We start from the raw sequence: 20,116 nt of genomic DNA, 5'->3' as shown, positions 1-20,116 counted from the left end.
AAAAAATAATAAATTTTTTACACAGACAGCCAATGCACTGTAAAATAATCATTGTCTACCTTAAATTTTCAAGCTGAATCAAATTAATCTTATGAGTCCATTGAACTTATGATATAATATAATGTTAAGCTACCTTAAAACAGCTTGTATAACTTAAAAAATTAAGCTTAATAAGTTAAAACGAACTAAAAACTTACAACGTCATGACTCATAATTCTTTTAGTGTGTGTGTTTAATTTTAATCTAAAAAGATTGTCACCATTGACTGTCGTTATTTAAATCACCACGAATGCAGCTTAAATCGTCAGTGTTCCACTGAAGAAAAGAAGGCACCTACATCTTGGATGACCTGTGGGTGAGTAAGTGAACAGGAAAGTTTGGTTTCTGAGTGAACTATCCCTTTAAGAAGGTATTGGTGACTCCTGCCTCAGGGTTTGTGAGTGTGATGGAGAGCAGGAGACATAGTTTGTCTTCCTCCGCTTTCTCCCTCAGGACAGTGAGATGGAAAGCAGCTGTCCATCCCCTCCAGCGTTTATCTGAGAGAGATGGAAAGCGCATTGATCTCCATGAATCAGCCTCTGCACAAACACGCACACACACACATGCTCTTACACAGAGACTTATAGACCATGATGAACTGTAAAACATCTCCACAAACACACGCTGGAGGTGCAGATGTGAAATAAACAAATGTCACTGAGAACCAACACGCACACCACCAAGCACGTAATGTTCCCCTAATGTTAGTTCTTGGTTTCCATTTGGTTATTTTTTTAAAAGAAAATATTTATTATAATTGGTGGAATAGTTAGCGGTTCATTCTGCTGTGGCGACCCCTGATAAATAAGGGACCAAGAGGAAGGGACTAAGACTATAGATACATTTATTAATTTATTTTGCTTCGTCTTAGTCTCTTATTTATCAGTGGTTGCCACAGCAGAATGAACCGTCAACTATTTCGGCATATTTTTTACACGGCGGATGCCCTTCTAGCCGCATCCTACAGGGAAACACCCATATACACTCATTCTCATTTTAGTTTTAGCCAATTTAGTTTATTCAATTCCCCAATAGTGTATGTGTTTGGACTGTGGGGGGAAACCGGAGCACCCGGAGGAAACCCACACTAACACGGCGTGAACATGCAAACTCCATACAGGAATGCCAACTGATCAAGCCAGGACTTGAACCAGCAACCTTCTTGTTGTGAGACGACAGTGCTAACCACTAAGCCACAGTGTCACTATATATATATATATATATATATATATATATATATATATATATATATATATATATATATATATATATATATATATATATATATATATATAATTTGATTAACCAGGACAAACGCAACTGAGTACAGACACTCTTGAAGTACAGCGTAGGGATACTCACTTCCACATGGTATGTCCCTGCAGTCGACTATTGCTCAGATTTCACAGATGCTCCAGTTTTGTGAGCTTTTGAAGTCTTCAGTGCAGCTTTAGTGACATCTTGTGGTGGAAGTTGTGTAACTTTCTCTAAACTTGATGCGCATGTTTCTTGTAGCTGTCACCTTGTGGTGAGTAACAAAGAATGTCCAATAGATGGCAGTGTTCGTTATCTTGAACGTCAGAGTAACTCATAACACATACTCTAGGTTTAGGTTTCATCGGATATCAAGTGTGCCAGAAAAAAAAAAAAAAAAAGATTGTTTTTACTGTGGTTTTAAATGATTAGAGTAGTATTTGAAAATAGGTTACCCAATGTACACTTCTCTCTCCAGTGGTGGTTGTAATTTAAATGATACCCTGGGCGAAACCACCCCAAACATACTTTCTCCCCATCCCCCAAGAAATAAAGACACTATGTGGTTGACTTTATATATATATATATATATATATATATATATATATATATATATATAGAAAGAGAGAGAGAGAGAGAGAGAGAGAGAGATATTATATATGTTTGGGATGCTTATTGTGTCCTGTTGTTTGACACTTGATCTTTGATAAATGTGTTTGTATTTCTCAGATTGATCTAATGTCTCGTTTCCACTGTACAGTACAGTACGGTACGGTTCGGGTCGGTATGGGTCACCTTTATCAGGCTTGCGTTTCCACTACCAAAAGTACCCTTTTGGTGGGCGTGGTGTATGACAAAGTTTCAGTCGCATCATTCTCGCTGGAGAAAATGTCTACAATAAAGCTGTACGGGTCGTTCACATATCATATGAGAAGCACTTCGCACTAAACAGACGCTTTACACACATGAATACTTCTGTATAAATGTTTATTACTAACTTTTCTATGAACAGGAATTGACTATAACAGCAGATCAATGACAGCGCGAAATAGCCTACTGTAACGTCTGTAATTATGTTAAATAAATAAATGAACATATATGAATACATACAGACTCTTACAGTCTCCGATATGTTACCAACTACAGACAAACTACACAGAGCATACATTTAGTTTTTAATTAGGCTCAAAACAACACAAAATATAGCCTACAAACCTCTCATCTGTGTCTGTAATCTTCAGCAGCACAAGTAGTCACTCCATCATTAGTCCATATTAGTCCAAAAGGCGATGATAAAAAATAAAACACGGCAGTTTGTTGATGTTTGTTGAAGAAATAATGTGCTCCTTTTTTTCTGGTTTCTCATTTTTTTGCGCTGCACTCTTGCGTTTGTCAGTGACTGACAGGATCGGGTTTCCAAAGCACGTCAATAATCAAGCGCACGTTATTATCATCAGCTCAAGAAGTTTGTTATTTCAGATATAGACGCACGGCGAGCGCAAGCAAGAAAGCGAAACCGCTCGCACTTCAGACTGGCACAGGGTAGATTCTGCTCTACTCTATGGCTTTGTGGCTGTTCATTAACATGACAACAAGGTTTGTTTGAGCCCGGGTCGACCATGGCTCGTTATTATATGTATATATATATAATTCTGCTGTAATCTCTCTGTGTATTTCAAACATGGCGGGTATTTTGTTTTCATTCTGGCTTGTTGCGTATCGCTGTAAACCAATAGCGTTCAGCGTCTATTTTAGCTTTTGGTACCCTTTCTCTTGTTTGGTACCCGTTCGAAAGGGTGCCGAAAAAGTGGTACGTACGGTTCGGTTCGGTATGCCTTTTGACAGTGGAAACGGCCATAAAAGCGTACCAAACAGAACCGTACCGTACCACTCAGTGTAAACGGGCCATAATAGTGTGCTGGAGTAAAATGAATCTGAATAGCCTCAAGTGCTTCATGTGTCTTTTAATATTTTGCAGTGAAGAAACATTATGATCATGGTCCAGATAATGTTGTCTTAAACAGAAGATTTGGTTACTATATTATATTACCATAATCATGTTATATTAAATGCATCTTAGAATATTAAAATTATGCATGGTTAATTAGTAAATTCGATTCATGTTTACTTCTAAATCGCTTTCGCGTTGTAGATGGTGTCAAAGCAGCTTAAAGGTGCAGTAGGTGATTGTCTTCAGAAGCATTTTTTGTTGTGCTGGTTGAAACTCTCTTTACAGTCCTATAGGAATGATTACAGTAAATGATTGTAATGAAGTTTACGGCCCTTTGGCCGCCGGGAAGAAGGAGGCGGAGAACCGACGGAGCTTTAAAATGATTTATTGATAATAATGACGGCAGCTCCTCACGGAGACTGCCATTTAAAATCAAAACAAACGGACGGCAGCTCCTCGCGGAGACTGCCATCAAACTGAATGCAAAAGTAAAATAACATGCCTGGGCCCGGTCCTCTCTCGGCTTCCTCTGCCATCGGTCCTCCTTTTATGGTCCAGAGCTCCTTCCGTGGGATCCGAGGCAGGTGCGCACCGCACGTGTATCCACTCACGCGATGGCCTCACCCCGTTCCCACGGCTCTCGGCCACGCCCCCTCGCCACAATGATCTAAATGTTTTTATATGCATTTTTATATTCTGGCTAAAGCATAAAACTAAAAAATGTTCATCCAATTAAATAGAGTCGGACCGACATCTCCCATAATTCCGATAAGCAGGTTAGACTGTCTGTCAGCATATGTAGATTAGGACTCCTGCGCATCTGTTCACGAAGATCCGGCATTAGCGCGTGCCCGGCTGCATCACAAACGAATGCACGCTAGCGAGTTGCGGATGTAGTGGTTTCTTAGGTTTTTCTCTCCCTGCATCACACTCAGTCCGGAGGTTATGAATATTAGAAGAGTATACTTTATTGTCGACAACAAAGGAGAATTTTCAGGAGACCCCCAGTAGCATCTCTGTCTGAAAAATTCTGTCTCACTCATGTTCTGGCCTGCTTAAATAGTCTTTTACAACTGTTCTTTTTTTTCTTTGTTCTCCATATGTCACACAAGATCCCTCCTAGTTTAACCCCTGACCCCAAATTCTACCTCTGACATCTGTTTCCTGAGACACCTCAGGCTTTTTTACCACTCTTTTTTCATCCCTTTTTTTATGACCCTTAGTTGTTTCCTCAGGCCATTTCCCCTTTCTCACTCTACATAACACTTTAATTGTTTTAATGGAATGCAAGTCTACAAGCAGATTATACACATATAATTTGAATATATAGATTAACTTCACACTTTAAAGAGTATAAAATCCACTTCACGGGCTGCTCCCCAGTGCCGAGTCGGAGCCGGAGGCGCCGAAGGACAGACGAGCTCGGGCTGATTACTGTAAAGCCAGGCGCGAGTATAATTCACCTTTAAAGCAGCCGCGCGGTTACGAGACGGACCGGAGGAAATCAAATGCTGAATTGAAACTTTTAAAAACCTGAATCAGTATTGGAGTTACTTTAGCACGCTGGAGGAAGGACGACACCATTGCTAAATGATTACTGTTAGACAGGTAATGTTGTGTTTTAAAACTTAGTCAGGCTAAGCTTATGTTAGATTGTGTTGTTATGCATGACTTAAATGCACAGACGTGTTGTTCAGCCACTGAAACGTCCCGGTGAAAGATTGATGCAATTATTTTCAGTTTCATAAGGTCCTTTGACAGCATCTATAATGTAGATTTATATGTGGTTTAACAACAAAACATCAGTAATTAGCGCTATTCCGCCTAACCTGCTTTACTGAGCTGAAGTTGCTTTTATATTCACATTGGGTCATTGTTCAAAAGGCTTCTGGAACATTCTCTTGCTGACTGATACGCAAGTGCATCGTCACTTTAATGGGCGGGACTTAGAGAAGGAAGAGAAGCAGATGTGCAGAGCAGACAAAGAGCCCGAACTGAAATCACTGCAAAGTTAAAGTTATCTGCTTTTCTGCTCACGCTGCATGCAGATTAACACAACCGATGATGTATATAGTTGTGCGTGCACAGAAAGTAAGTGTATTTGGTTTGGTTTATGTAAATGTCTCGTTATTTTAGATCGCGGGTGAAATGCGCCATAGCGCCATAACGCAATAGCGCCTAATGGCCGATTTTGAAGTTGTAACTGATAATAGTTGATAATTAAGCTTGTTTTTATATGCAGTATACCTAATGCACGTAATGTTAACACTTTACATGTACAAATGTAATCGTTTCGTCGAGTTATTACCACTTATACATGTTGATTTATTATTTCATTGGAAAATGTGCCTCAGCCACGTTTAGTGATCTATTGGCGCCCTCTTGCGGTCAGTTAGGGAACAACTGCTCTAAATGTTTCCATTCATATGGTGCGGTTACTGCAATTTGTATTCATGTTTTATAATTATAAGTATTGTTATTTGATGTTCTAATTGTTATTTATATAATTACTTATGTGAGATCATTTTTGTATTGTTTCAGAAAACCACAACTTATCATCAGTAAATGTTCGACTGAGAAATGGAGTCTGAGTGAATTTCTTATAGATGACAGTAAACAGTTCTGACCGACTGTCTGCAGGGATTTAGATACACCCGAATCAGTGTTAAATTAAAACCTCAGTTACAGTCATTTTGACAGCCTTCCTATACTGTTTACCATGCTACTCTGAATATTCGCTCTGAAATAGCATGTAAGTGTGGCAAAAGTAATAAATGTAATTCCTGCATGGGGCTGGCACTAACTAACTGGCGAATGACATGAACTAGTGGGTTGTCTGTCTGCTGTTGTGACGCCGTGCGCTCGCGATTTCAGGGGGTGTGGCTTTGAATCACAGTCCCTCCCCGCCGTCCAAAGATAATATGCTAAGCGGTTAGCATTTTGGCAGATCACCTACTGCACCTTTAACATAGAAAATTATAGTAAATTGAAACTGTGTCAGTCCAGTTTTTAGAGTTGAAGTTCAGTTTAGTTCAGTTCAGTGTGATTTAATTTTCACTACTGAAACAAACACTGAAGAGCAAATCAAGTCCCAAACCAAGCAAGCTAGTGGTGACAAACACCCTTTTTTTTTCTTTTTTTTTTTTTTCAAGACCTTAAGTAGGTTTACTATTGCTAAGAATTCCTTGCACAACTTAATCACCTACTCCTCTAACATTTGAATACTACCGAGTGGTAAGATCCTCAGAGTAAAATAGCTGCAGAAGAATGGAAAGACAGACTCGGTGAGGGTGGATGTGAATGTGTGTAGATGTGTGTTTGTTACAGGATCAGAGAAAGACACTGTTCCACTGTCACAGTCCAGATCAACTCTCACATACTTGAGATCCTTCTGAACCTGAACGCCAGGCAGCTGAAACGGTCCACACTGCACGCCCCAGAAATCTGTGTTGAAGAAAACTCGTCCCTTCCTTTGTTTTGATGCTGTAGTTACTCCAAGACTCCAGCCTGGGCTCTCGTTGACCTCCACATCCCAGTAGTGTGTTCCTGAGGTAAACCCCTCTGAACCCAGAACACAGCAATAACTGTCAAATCTTTCAGGATTATCAGGGCGCAGTTCTATAATTATATCTCTTGCCACACTGGTCAGATCATCAGAGAGGACGAGACTTGAATTTGCAGTGTTTGGATCCAGAATCACAGGAGCTGAAGAGACACAATCAACAGCTGCTTTTATTCTGATGCTCATAAAATGATCAAGAGTGAACAAACACAGATTAACACATGTGATACTGACCTCTAAACTGTGCATGTTTAAGTGCAGGGGTGTTCAATCCTGGTCCTTGTGATCACCAAATCTGCACATTTAGCATGCTACTCTTGTTTAAGCAGGCCCGGATTGGCTAATCGGGAGGACCGAGAGAATTCCCGGTGGGCCGGTCCGTTTTTTGGCCGCGAGGGCCGGTGTCCCTAACGTTAGCTCCAGAATCGAATGCTCTCAGCAGTCACACTTTTTAAATTAATGTATTTATTTACTTGACCACAGTCTTCTTATTAATTTTTACCACAGCTCTGCTCTTTTTATCTATTCTCGCAGCCTCGTGAGCAAGATGCAGCCTGCAGGTTAATGATCATGTAAGGCAGATGAGTCACCTTTCACTGTACAGCTGTTGTGGTTGAGTGGTTAGCACGTTAGTTAACGATGCCACCGACCCGGGTTTGATCCTCATCGGAGTAATTTTTTTTTTTTTTCATTTTTATTGTTAAGATATATAATACTGTTTGGGTTGTTGAACATTTGAAGTTCTAAAGCAGCTGTTTTCTCAAAAAAGACGTGATAGTGTCATTAGAAAATGAATTGGAAATGACCTTATTTTAATATAGTCAGCCGTGAACTGAGGTGGGCCGGTCTGTGGCTTGAAACTCCAGGGCTGAAAAGGAGTCCCACTCCGGCCCTGTGTTTAAGTAATGCACTATATAAATGTATAATGGCCTCTGAAGCAGTACAAGAAATATACAAAATATGCAGAGAGGGGGCTGCCAGGGCCAGGATTGAGAACCTCTGTTTAAGAGTAGAGATTTTGTATAGACTCACTATAGTAGACAATTTCCTGCATCTTCTTCCAGACTCTGAACGGCAGGTTCCCCAAGTAGCAAGACACATTAATCAAAGCTCCAGAAGGCGTCTGTGGATCCGGCTGTGAGATCTGGACTCTGGAAGAACATTCAAGAGTCACAACTGCAGGATTCAGAAGCAGAGAGAGCAGAGACACCAGCAGATCACTCACCTTTCCATCGAGACTGGAAACTCCTGCAGAACAAACACACAACTGATCATCAAGAGCTCAATCCATCATCAATCAATCAATCACTGATATGAAATCAGACCTTTAGAAAGCAGACGTCGTTGGCTTTCAGCATCTCCTCCGAGTCTTTGATCGTGTGTGAAAGAGCTGAGATGTGTGTGTTCATCTCCTCCAGCTTCTCCTTCATCATCTGCTTCTTCTGCTCCTCTTCCTCTCTCAGTGCAGTGATTGTAGCCTCTTCTTCATCTCGGAGAAACTGATGAAGGCTTTCAAACTCATGTTTAATCTGACGCTCTGTGCGCTCGGCTTGAGTCTAAAAGCAAACCTAACTTAATTTTGATGTATTTCTCAAAACAAGAATTTGTAGACACAGTTGAAACCAGAAGTCTACATACACTCTAAAAAAAGGAATATAACAATTAAAAAAAAATGTCTGATGGTAAATCATACTAATTGTTTACTATTTTAGGTCCAGTAGGATTACCTAAATCATTTACATATGCTGAATACCAGAATAATGAGAGAAAAAGCATTTTTTTAAAATGTTTTATTAAATTCTAGACAGTCAAAAGTTTATATAAATTTCCTTGGTGTTTTTTTTAGCTTTGCTTTAAAAGTGTATAACTTTGGTCAAATGTTTTGAGTATCCTTCCACAAGCTTCTCACAATAGTTTGCTGGATTTTTGGCCCATTCCTCCTGACAGAATCGGTGTAACTGAGTCAGATTTGACACTCAACTCTACCTGTCCACCGAGCCCTCCTGTTCTTTTCCTCCTGCTTTGAGCAGATGTTTAGCTGAAATAAAAATCTGGCTTTCAGCTAACTTTTTTAAATTAAACAGCGACAAAACTGAAGCTCTTCTCATCTGCACTAAAAGTGTTTTGGATAAAGCTAATAATTTCACTATGGATATTGATAACAGTACAATTTTTCCCTCCGTGCAGGTAAAGAGTTTGGGTGTCATCTTGGATAGCACACTCTCATTTGAAGGTCACATCAATAATATTACACGTACTGCATATTTCCACCTGCGTAATATCACTCGTCTCCACCCTTCTCTCACAACTAATAACACAGCCATTCTTATCCACGCATTAGTTACTTCACGTCTAGACTACTGTAATGCACTTCTTTCTGGACTTCCTTCCAAACTTCTCCATAAACTGGTTCAGAACCATGCAGCTCGTGTCATCTCCAGGACCCCATCTCACGAGCACGTCCCACCACTCCTCTATCAGCTTCATTGGCTTTCAGTATCGAATTGATTTTAAAATATTACTTCTAACTTTCAAGGCACTTCATAATCTCGCTCCTCAATATCTCACTGAACTTCTCCATATCTACACCCTTTCTCGTACCCTTAGATCAGCCAACAACTTCACCCTGGTACCACCTCGCACTTGATTGAGCACAATGGGAGACAGGTCTTTTAGCTCTATGGCTCCTCGGCTATGGAACTCACATCCATTAGATCTTAGGAGCAGTGATAGTCTTCACAATTTTAAATCACGTCTAAAGACCCATCTTTTTAAGCGGGCTTTTACTTAATTTTTTTAATCATGTTTTTATTATGTTCTTTTATGTTCGCTATTGTGTTTTAACATGTTTGGTCAATGATTGTTTTTAGTAATGTTAATTTTTTTAGCATGTCTGCTGATACTTATTGTAAGGCGACCTTAGGTGTCTAGAAAAGTGCCATTTACAAATAAAATTAATTATTATTATAATTATTAGATTTGTTGACTGTCTTGCTCGCACAAGCTTTTCCAACTCTGCTTTTCTATAGGATTGAGATCGGGGCTTTGTGATGGCCTCTCCAAAACATTCACTCTGTTGTCCTAATTTGACAGTATGCTTAGGGTCATGGTCTGTTTTGAAGACCCATTTGTGGCCAAGTTTAAATTTCCTGGCTGATGTCTTGAGCTGTTGCTTCAGTATTTCTACATAAAGTTTTTTTCTTCATGATGCCATCTATACTGTTTAGTGGACCAGTCCCTTCAGCAGCAAAACAGCCCCACAGCATGATGCTGCCGCCCTCATACTTCACAGTTGGGATGGTGTTTCTAGGCTTGTAAGCTGTCCCCTTTTTCCTCCAAATGTAACACTGGTCATTATGGCCAAACAGTTCAATGTTAGTTCCATCAGATCACAGGACATGTCCCCAAACATTAGTCTTTTTCCCAGTGTAATTTAGCACATTGTTATCTGGCTTTTTTGTTTTTCTGGCTTGTTGATTTTCCCATGTTGTCACACAAGGAAGCAGTGTGTTTGAGGTTATCCTTGAATACTATTCTACAGTTGTGCCTCCAATTAACCCAAATGTTGTCAATTAGCCAATAAGAAACTTCCAAAACCTTGACACCAACATCTGAGACATTTTCAGAGGCATAATAATCTTATTGTATGTAAGCTTGACTTTAAAAAAAAAAAACTTATAACAATTTTTCAAAATATCTCTCATTATTCTGTTATTAAGCAGAACAAAAACAAAATTGATAATCTTAACTTACCTAAAGAAGAAAAAGTTCAGTCACTTTAACATCTGACTTTTTTTTAAATGGTTATGTGCCTTTTTATACAGTGTATGCAAACTTCTGGTTTCAACTGTATGTGGCTAAAAAAAGCAAAAACTCAAAATAAGAAAAGCATTTTTGCAGTGTAATCCTTTTAGTTTCTGAAATAAAACAATAATAAATGGCCAAGTGCCAAACTGAGGCCCCTTTTACACTAATAAAGGATATGTGTCTATACTAAAGTTTCACCCAGCATTTTTGAACAACTCTGCGTCCACCCTACACCACTAAAACTGCACACAAACACACTGGCATGCACTACAGTGTGCTTTGAGCACATCTACCCATCTGAGAGCTGTGCACGTCGGACTGTTCATCAAGGATCTACCTCTGGATATAATCTCACTATATTTGTTAAACGTGATATTTAATTCATCTTGCCTCTATCTAACAACATACTGTATTCCCCGACTTTGGTCTTTTGAATCTAATACTTGTTCTTAGGTAACGTGTTTTGGCTGAGCGCAAATATGAGTTAGGTTAATATATTAACTGACGTAATTACGTACACTGATTCTGCACATTTGACTGATCGCTTGCCTAAATTTCCTGTATTGTATAAACTTATTGTACGTATTACTATTATAATGACCATTATTGATTATTAAAACTGATATTCAGCAAAAGAGAGGGCATGTTTTGTATTTTCAATGAAAATGAAAGGAGACAGTTCTGTTATAGACTCCGTTTTGTTATAAATATACAGTCAAGATGACGCTCATATAAGTATGTAGCTACACGAAGCCTCAACATTTTTGATGTCGGTTAAGTTATTATCAAAATGAAAAAAAAACAGTTCCTTATAGTGTGTTTTTATTTTATTTTTAAGATGAGTGAAGCAGCGTAGCCAGGATGATGTGAATGAGCTTATACAGTACACTGTTCCCTTTGAGGATTTACCCTACATGTCCTCGGGAGTTTGTTTTCCATATAAAACTTGTGAAGTCTGAGCTTACAAGCAGAGAATGCAGAACTGAACTGTGTGTAGGCTACTTAATATTGAGGAAAACCCCCAATCAGACAGGCATGTCCGCAACCCTGCCTCCGTTTTCAGATGTCTTTGTTTTCCCCCATCCACACTGACACGGAGCAGCAGCATTTTTAAAACTAAAACGGCCTCTTCAGCGTTTCCAAAAAGCTTTAAAAACTCCGGCGTAGTGCGGATGGATGGCGTAACCGTAGCAAAACGTATGCATTTTAAAACAAAAATGTATTAGTGTAAACGGGGCCTGAGAAAAAGACGCTCATCACCACAGTGGTGACTTCAAATTAAACATTCAATGAAACATCAACTTCCTCCGGGTGCTCCAGTTTCCCCCACAGTCCAAAGACATGTGGTACAGGTGAATTGGGTAGGCTAGATTGTCCGTAGTGTATGAGTGTGTGTGTGAATGTGTTTGTGCATGGTTCCCAGAGATGGGTTACGTCTGGAAGTGCATCCGCTGCGTAAAAACTTGCTGGATAAGTTGGCGGTTCATTCTGTTGTGGCGACCCCGGATTAATAAAGGAACTAAGCCGACAAGAAAATAAAATGAATGAAACATCAACATCATCAAGAGTTTTCTCACCTTGATGTGTTGAAGCGTTTCCTCCAACTGTCCTTTCATTTTTTCCCTGCGTTTAAGTTTACACTTTAAGGACGTCACTGCCGCATTGAACTCCTCCTAAACAATATATAAAAACACTCTTAAAAGTTATTATTTAGAAAGAAATTTTAAACATATGGATGAGATATCTGTTTGTCCTTTACATAAAGAAACAGTCTCACCTTACACATTGGAATGGCTTCATCGATGGGCTTGAATTTGTGATTCTCATGTTGCTGTAAAGTGACACACATCACACACACAGGCTGTTTGTCCTCCAGACAGAAGAGTTTGAGTTTCTCACCGTGTAAACTGCAGATCTCCTCAGATACCGATGAACATCTCTCGTTTTTCTCCTTCAGGAACAACTCACACAGGTTTCTTAACACAAGATTAATTGGAGGATCATCTCTGGAGGATTTTCTCCGGCAAACAGGACACTCTTCAGTTTCCATGATACTCCAGTATTGCTGAAGACACTCTTTACAGAAACTGTGACTGCAGGACAGAAAAACTGGATCCTTGAAGATTTCACAGCACACAGGACACGAAAAATCATCAGAAAGCGAAGCCATTTTCCCAGTTTGAGCTCCAGTATGTTTGCTTTTAACAATGGGAAACGCTGAAACAGGATGGGCTGTCGCCTGTTCACAAGTCAACAGTTCAGAAAATCCTTCCCGTAAGATTTAATCTTTGTTCTTCTCAGCTTCGTGGTTCCTGTTTATTTTATTTATTGAGAAATTGAGGATATGACAAACATCATAAGACAAATCACAAGCAGTGATGTTGAAATAAGTTTCTGATTATTATAAAAAGAAAAGAGTGTATCTGTATTTCCTCAAGTTCATTTGATCAACAGAATGCCTTAAATTACTGTTGTAATGGAGTTTTTAGGTGAATTTGAAGTATTCCCCTGCTGAAAAATCCAGCTTAAACCAGCCTAGGCTGGTTGGCTGGTTTTAGCTGGTCGACCAGGCTGGTTTTAGAGGGGTTTTGGCCACTTCCAGACTGGTTTCCAGCCATTTCCAGCCTGGTCTTAGCTGGTCAGGCTGGAAAATGACCAGCCAAATCCAGCTAAAACCAGCTTGACCAGCCTGGTTTAAGCTGGATATAGCTGGTTTTGGCTGGACTCCCAGCTTGGCTAGGCTGGTCAAGCTGGTTTTAGCTGGTCATCTCCCAGCCTGACCAGCTAAGACCATGCTGGAAATGGCTGGAAACCAGCCTGAAAGTGGCCAAAACCCCTCTAAAACCAGCCTGGTTGACCAGCTAAAACCAGCCAACCAGCTTAGGCTGGTTTAAGCTGGATTTTTTTAGCAGGGTCATCAAGTATAGGTAAGGACACAGTGACTGGAACCACATTTAAAGTATTTTAATGTCCATCACTTAAATAGTTACATGGCAGTAGGTATATTGTGTGTGTAATCTTAACAAAGAAAAGACAAAATACGCATAACAGTAAGAACTGCAATATATAAAACTGAGCACCATCCATAAACTTTTAAACCAATACAAGCAAGAATAATGCTCACTATCAACAAGCTTTAAACTTAATTAGTTGGGAATATAACACTAAACATAGGTATAACAAGGCGATATACACTAACATTCACATTTAAAGCAATTATATTTACATGAACGACCGCTAATGCTCTGTACGAGCTAGCGCGTGAATCAATAATCTCAACGCCATCACATATTGATGAAACAGAGGTAACAATTATGAAAATGGCACTTACTTTTAGTCAGTGACGCACACAAATATTACTGGCATTAGGCGGAAAGCAAAGCATGAGCGATTTTTCTCTCTAACAAAACAAAACTTTAGTCAATATACCTCAGACCTGTACTGCGTTTTGGTTGGTTGTCGGTTGTAATGTAGTGTACATCTGTGAAACAGTATGTCAACTGCTATTGATTTTAAATTGACTAAATGAACTCTAATCCTTTCACTTTTCATTCTATATCACGTCAGGAAAAATAAATCGACTGGCATATGCAAGACAACAGTGCCTCAGAGTGGTCACTTCTTAAAATGCACAACAAAAAAATCCCATAGCCTACTAGATTTATATGAAACACTGCTTAACAGCATTTAACTTATAAGTAAAGCACATAGTAAATAAACATTAGGATATGAGTTCTTTCCAGCAAATATGTCAATCAACACCCTTTGTAAGGAAGTGTTGCATTGTTTAAGTCTAATGAATTTTGCTCATACATTGTAGTGGACATTTTAAGGGAATAATATGAGAATATTTACAAATAACTTGACAGCACGGCTGGACTGGGACACACACACAACACAAACTGATCACAGATTAATCCTCCAGTTTGATTTGTGACGAAATTCTCTCCATGTAGTTTTGTCGCTTATCATCATATTTAATATATACACTACTGTGCAAAAAATAGACCATCATTGTTGCTTGAGTGCAGAACTGTATATATTTCCATATTAATTTTAACTCTCAGAATCAGAAAGAGCTTTATTGTCAGGTATGTTCGCACATACAAGGAATTTGTTTTTGTGACAGCTTCTACAGTGCAACAGAATTACAGAGACAGGACAATAAACAGATATTAAATATATAAAAAAGCAGTAAGAAGTGAATGCAAAATATACAAATAGACAAGTGAATGTAGAGCTATATTACTATATACAATGTTATATGTGCAGCTGTTATGTGCAAATTGGCTTGTAAAGTGTATTGTTGAATAAGTGTATATGTGTATAAAAGTGTGTGGCAAGTAGTGATGTTTGTTCCACAATTATTATTATCAAGTGTCATAAGATGGATTGCCTGAGGGAAGAAACTGTTTCTGTGTTGGGCTGTTCTGCTGCGCAGTGCTCCGTAGCATTGACCAGAAGGTAAGAGTTCAAAGAGGCAGTGTGCTGGGTGTGAGGGGTCCAGAGTGATTTTGGCAGCCCTTCTGCTCGCTCTGGATAAGTACAGTTCTTGGATAGTAGGGAGATTTGTACCGATGATTTGCTTAGCAGTCCGAACTATTCGAGGTAGTCTTCGGAGGTCGGATTTAGTAGCTGAGCTAAACCAGACAGTTATTGATGTGATGATGACTGATGACTTATTGATGTGAAGATTACTCTAGCATATTGTATATTTCTACATTTAATAGGGTATATGCTGAAGTATGCTAAAGGGTTTTTAGAGGCCATGGTCTTTAGCTTCCTAATGCAGAGACTCTCCGGTTCGATCCCAGCTCTGATCGGGTTGGGTGGTGTAGGACCAGCGGGGTTACATTTAAAACTGACATTTTCCCTTTTGCATTTTCTCCACCGTCATACTGACTCTGTTCTTTCTCAACAACAGCCAAAAATAATCAGTGATCAGTGAAGGAAGAGAAACTTTATCAAGGGGGATTTTTGAGAAGTTCATAATCTTTCTGCAACTCAACTCATTTTGGCAACATTCACAAGTTTAGGTAACACTTTATTTTAATCGTGCTAGTTATTGCTATAAGCAAACTATTAACTAAGACTTAATACACTCGATAAACTACTAATTAGCTGCTTATTGATAGTCAGTAAGGTAGTAGTTGGGTTTAGATAATGTGTAGGATTAGGAATGTAAAGTAAGATCAAACTTTACACAGTTATTATCGTAATAAGTTAATAAGTAAACAGGTAATATCTTAATAAATAGCCTGTAGTAAATTGTGTGAATTGTTCACCTTTACTTGTACAGCGCTTTTACAATGTAGATTGTGTCAAAGCAGCTTCACATAGAAGATCATAGTAAACTGGAACAGGGTAGTTCAGTTTTCAGAGTTTAAGTTCAGTTCAGTTTAGCTCAGTTCAGTGTGGTTTAATAATCACTACTGAGAGTCCAAACACTGAAGAGCAAATCCATCGATGTGCAGCTCTACAGATCCCGAACCATGCAAGCCAGTGGCGACAGCAGCGAGGAAAAAACTTCACCAATTGGCGAAAGTGAAGAATTAAAAACCTCAATAGAAACCAGGCTCAGTGGGCACAGCCATTTCTCCACTGGCCAAACGTCTTGTGCAGAGCGGCAGTCAAGGCACCAGAGACAAGGAGCTGGACCTCAGCGAAGACTCGTCTGTCCCTGGAGCGTCACAGGAATCAGTATCATGCTCTCCACTCCCCAATGACACCTACATTAGCTGCTCAGGATACAGCCTGGTCCAGGAACCTTGGGATCATCTTGTCGCTGGTCTTGGATCGAATCTATGGCGCTGCATAGTCTGAGGGCCTCGGGATGAGTAACCCCAGCTGGAAATAGAGAATAAAGAGAATAATTAGCGTAGCTGCTGTTCAAAGTGTAAATAAACAAGATGCAGAAACCTGCGTGGGGCACATTCATGTATCATTCCTCTAAGTGATGCACTGAGTGTATGCTTTACTAAACAGATAGGTCTTTAATCTAGTTTTGAATTGGGAAAGTGTGTCTGTGCCTCGGACATTATCAGGAAGGCCATTCCAGAGTATTCCAGAGAGAAGGCTCGACCTCCTTTACTCGACTTTGCTATTCTAGGCACTACTAGAAGCCCTGAGTTTTGAGATCTAAAAGAGCGAGTTGGATTGTAGCGAGACAGAAGGTTGGTTAGATAAACAGGAGCTAGATTATTTAGAGCTTTATAGGTGAGAAGTAATATTTTAAAATCAATACAAAACTTATCAGGCAGCCAGTGTAAGGAGGATAAAATTGGGGTGATATGATCATATTTTCTAGACCTGGTCAGAACTCTGGCAGCTGCATTTTGTACTAGCTGAAGTTTGTTAATAGAGGATGCTGGGCAGAAAAGTGTTTCCAAGTGATTCCAAGGTTTATTAGCAATTTTATTACTCTTTTTCTGTACACATGCTCATTTTAATAATACAAAATTATTAACACAAAAAAACTAAATGTTTCAGAATTGATTTGTTTTAGTTGTTCCCTCTACATGACATCTTTGAAACGCCAGAAATGTTGTATACGTTTTTAAAAAACCATGTTATTATTATCTCCATGCAAACTTTTTAATCTACATGTTAAGTGTGACGTCATGCAAAGCGGCATCCGGGTCCAAGAGCTCTATTCAAATGTATGGGGAGACTCATGAAGTGGTAATTATAAACGTTTACAAAGCAACTTAATACTTTCGAAAATCATGATCGCAATATATATGTCCATACCTAATATCCGATGGCCAGAAAGTGATTCATTTTTGTAAAAATTGTTAAAACTTTGGTATTTGTGATGCAGCAAGCCCAGAGATTGTTGTGTACAATATAAATTTATATACAATTAACTTTAATGTGTGATATGAATTAAAAGTAATCATAAACAAATAATATCTTAACTCAAATGAGTGGCGGCTTGGATCTGGAAACAGTATTACATACGTCACCAACACGTCATCACTTAACAAGCGGATACAAAATGAACTTTAAAGTGCCCACGAATCTAAAGCTGCAACTGTTTTTTTATTCCCGTATTGTGATGCAGCTCCTGGAGAAATTGAATATTAAATGAGAAAACAGTGGGGGCGTGGCTTACTTTTCCTCTGCGAGCTGATTGGACGTAGTAAAGTAGGCATTTCATTCAGAAAGATTGGGAAAATAGGATGGGGAGAATTATTACAACTTAACCGACTCCTCCTGACCCTTTCTGTTTGTGGTCAAAACTGACAGCTGGAGGGGCGTGGTTAGGTTAGCCACGCCCAATACCTCGGACAGATGTATTCTGTGAATTTAAGTAAAAACAAACAGGAAGTGTATTTTCAGATATTAATTTTAGATTACCGGAGCAAACTTTTATTTCTTAATGACTTTGTTAACCACAAAACTAGCAGTGTGAGCTAACAAAATCAATATGATTAGTTTGGATTTCTTGTGGACTTTAAATCTTTCAAAGTACACTCTGCTGTTTCCAGCTGCCGATGTTTTCATGTGTGTAAATGTAGTGCTGCTTTGTGAATTTGAAGATATCCTGACGCTACAGTTTGACCTGCTGTACAACATACCTGAAACTGATCCACCCTCCTAAAACTCACACCAGGAAGAGACTTCCATTCACTGTTTTCTGTCACACTGATGCTTTTTTCTGGAAATAATCACATCTATACAATAACCATAACTATAGAAAACTGTAACTATAGAATAGGATTTTGAGCAATTCAGAACATATTTTGGTCACTCATTTTAATCAGCAAAACCAATGTTTAGATCTCTGAAGCTCAAGCAAAAGGTGAAAATGGATCAGGTGGCTGTTGGAGATCCCGCTTGCGCTTTACACAGCGAGAAACTCCAACTCTTCTGTCTGGAGGACAAACAGCCTGCGTGTTTGGTGTGCAGAGACTCAGAGAAGCACGTCAGTCACACATTCAGACCCATCGCTGAAGCCGTTTCATCATACAAGGTAAGAGAAATGTCTTTAGTTTCATATGCAATGAACAATTCAGCATTTACTGTTTTTGATCACTTCCAGGAGGAGCTCAAAACAACACTGAAGTCCTTACAGTTTAAACTCACACAAGAGTTAAAGACGAGAGGAGAGCTGGAGAAAACACTTCAACACATCAAGGTAAGGACTGATATCTCTCAACACTGAGTTATCTCACATAATTGTATGCAGAAACCATCAAATACTGTTTCATCACAGCTTTAAGATGATTAATGCAGCCTTGGGGTCACTACAAAATGAAATTACCCTCCCTTTTGATTTAACTTGAACACTTAGTTGCTTCATATTGCAATACAGTATAATTGCCCAATAGCAATGCTCTCCCATGTATCTAGCTATTCTAACTGCCCTTTTTTTCCGTTTATTGGTATGAGATTGCAGAAGGATTGATTATGGTTTGACTATAAATGAAATTCCCACATAATATCGATGAACTTTTTAGCCATTTAGCAGAGCTACGGTTTGAGCCACTGTAGTTAAATACCATCCTTACAGTGTTTTAGCTCTGAACTGCGTTTCTTGCTCTACATTCTTTTTAAAAGTACAGCATTTGGCTGATCCTCCTGCAAAACATAACTAGTTATTCCCAATTCGCCTTAGATAACCTTTAGACTGAGCCGCACAATAAGAGATTTTAGATATTCGTTTTTCTTTCTAAGTTATGATGTCACAAACTTAACAAGGTTAACCTGACATGAGTTCAAAGGCTGTATCTTGGCCAAACTTTAAACAATCAAAATGAAAATTAACAAGGAGTTCCCTGGGTCTTCTGGACCAACTGTAAGCCTTCGCTGCTTGGACCTTAATAGCCCCTTGCAGTGATTTATATATGTGATTATCACACACACACACACACACACACATATATATATATATATATATATATATATATATATATATATATATATATATATATATATATATATATATATATATATATATTATCAGTATCAATATGTTTAAGTTCAGTAATTTAATTTTAATGGCATGGAAATACGATATTTGAATACGTGGCTACATTTACATTGTTAATTAGCAGAAGCTTTTGTCCAAAGCAACTTACAATTGAGGAGGTATAATGCTGCGTTTACACCAGACGCAGAACGCGCGTCAAGCACGAGTGATTTACATGTTAAGTCAATGCAAACGCGTTGCATTGCAAATGGCGCATTTTGCGCGTTTGACGTGAATCGCTCGAGTTCAAAAATCTGAACTTCAGCGGACATTCGCGCTGCGTTAACCAATCAGGAGCTTGCTCTTGTGGGGGCGTGATTGTGACGTATCGCCTGTTGTCGGTGTCCCAGGGGAAATCCTCCAACCGACACCGACAAGCACCGCTGAAAGCCTCCGTCATCCAGGTTCAGTTTCTGGAGGAGTTTTTGAGCTTAAAGAGCTGGATGCACCTCTGAAAGGATGTCGTGGACTCAGACACGGCCTTAAAAGTATCAACGCTATTTTCAGCCTTCATAAAGCACATTAACAC

The 20,116-nt window shown here is 39.1% G+C and overlaps 2 protein-coding genes across 6 annotated transcripts in view; one reads left to right on the top strand and one right to left on the bottom strand.

Moving 5' to 3' along the window:
- Positions 1–221: 221 nt before the first annotated feature.
- The window catches only part of trim35-10 (tripartite motif containing 35-10), a 25,813-nt gene continuing 5,918 nt past the window's right edge, over positions 222–20,116 (bottom strand). Inside the window, exons 1-8 of one of the 5 annotated variants that reach the window (XM_073944050.1) lie at positions 13,945–14,052; positions 12,391–12,925; positions 12,191–12,286; positions 8,132–8,362; positions 8,032–8,054; positions 7,839–7,957; positions 6,625–6,949; positions 222–578 (exon numbers count right to left, since the gene is read on the bottom strand). In XM_073944050.1, coding sequence (XP_073800151.1) covers positions 572–578; positions 6,625–6,949; positions 7,839–7,957; positions 8,032–8,054; positions 8,132–8,362; positions 12,191–12,286; positions 12,391–12,783 — 1,194 coding nt within the window. In that variant the 5' untranslated portion in view covers positions 12,784–12,925; positions 13,945–14,052 and the 3' untranslated portion in view covers positions 222–571. Of the gene's footprint in view, positions 579–2,265; positions 3,442–3,613; positions 6,950–7,838; positions 7,958–8,031; positions 8,055–8,131; positions 8,363–12,190; positions 12,287–12,390; positions 12,926–13,944; positions 14,053–20,116 lie in introns of those variants that run through there. The other 4 variants (XR_012400761.1, XR_012400760.1, XM_073944049.1 and 1 more) reach the window with 4 other exon arrangements.
- Positions 18,241–20,116, top strand: part of trim35-9 (tripartite motif containing 35-9) — a gene marked incomplete at its 3' end in the record, with an annotated part of 4,368 nt that continues 2,492 nt past the window's right edge. The window contains 2 exon segments of the mRNA NM_001423704.1: positions 18,241–18,588; positions 18,658–18,753. Of these exon segments, the coding sequence (NP_001410633.1) occupies positions 18,424–18,588; positions 18,658–18,753 (261 nt within the window). The 5' untranslated portion in view covers positions 18,241–18,423.

Source organism: Danio rerio, chromosome 3, assembly GCF_049306965.1.
Source record: "Danio rerio strain Tuebingen ecotype United States chromosome 3, GRCz12tu, whole genome shotgun sequence".
Lineage (NCBI taxonomy): Eukaryota > Metazoa > Chordata > Actinopteri > Cypriniformes > Danionidae > Danio > Danio rerio.
This window is presented reverse-complemented; position numbering and strand designations above follow the sequence as displayed.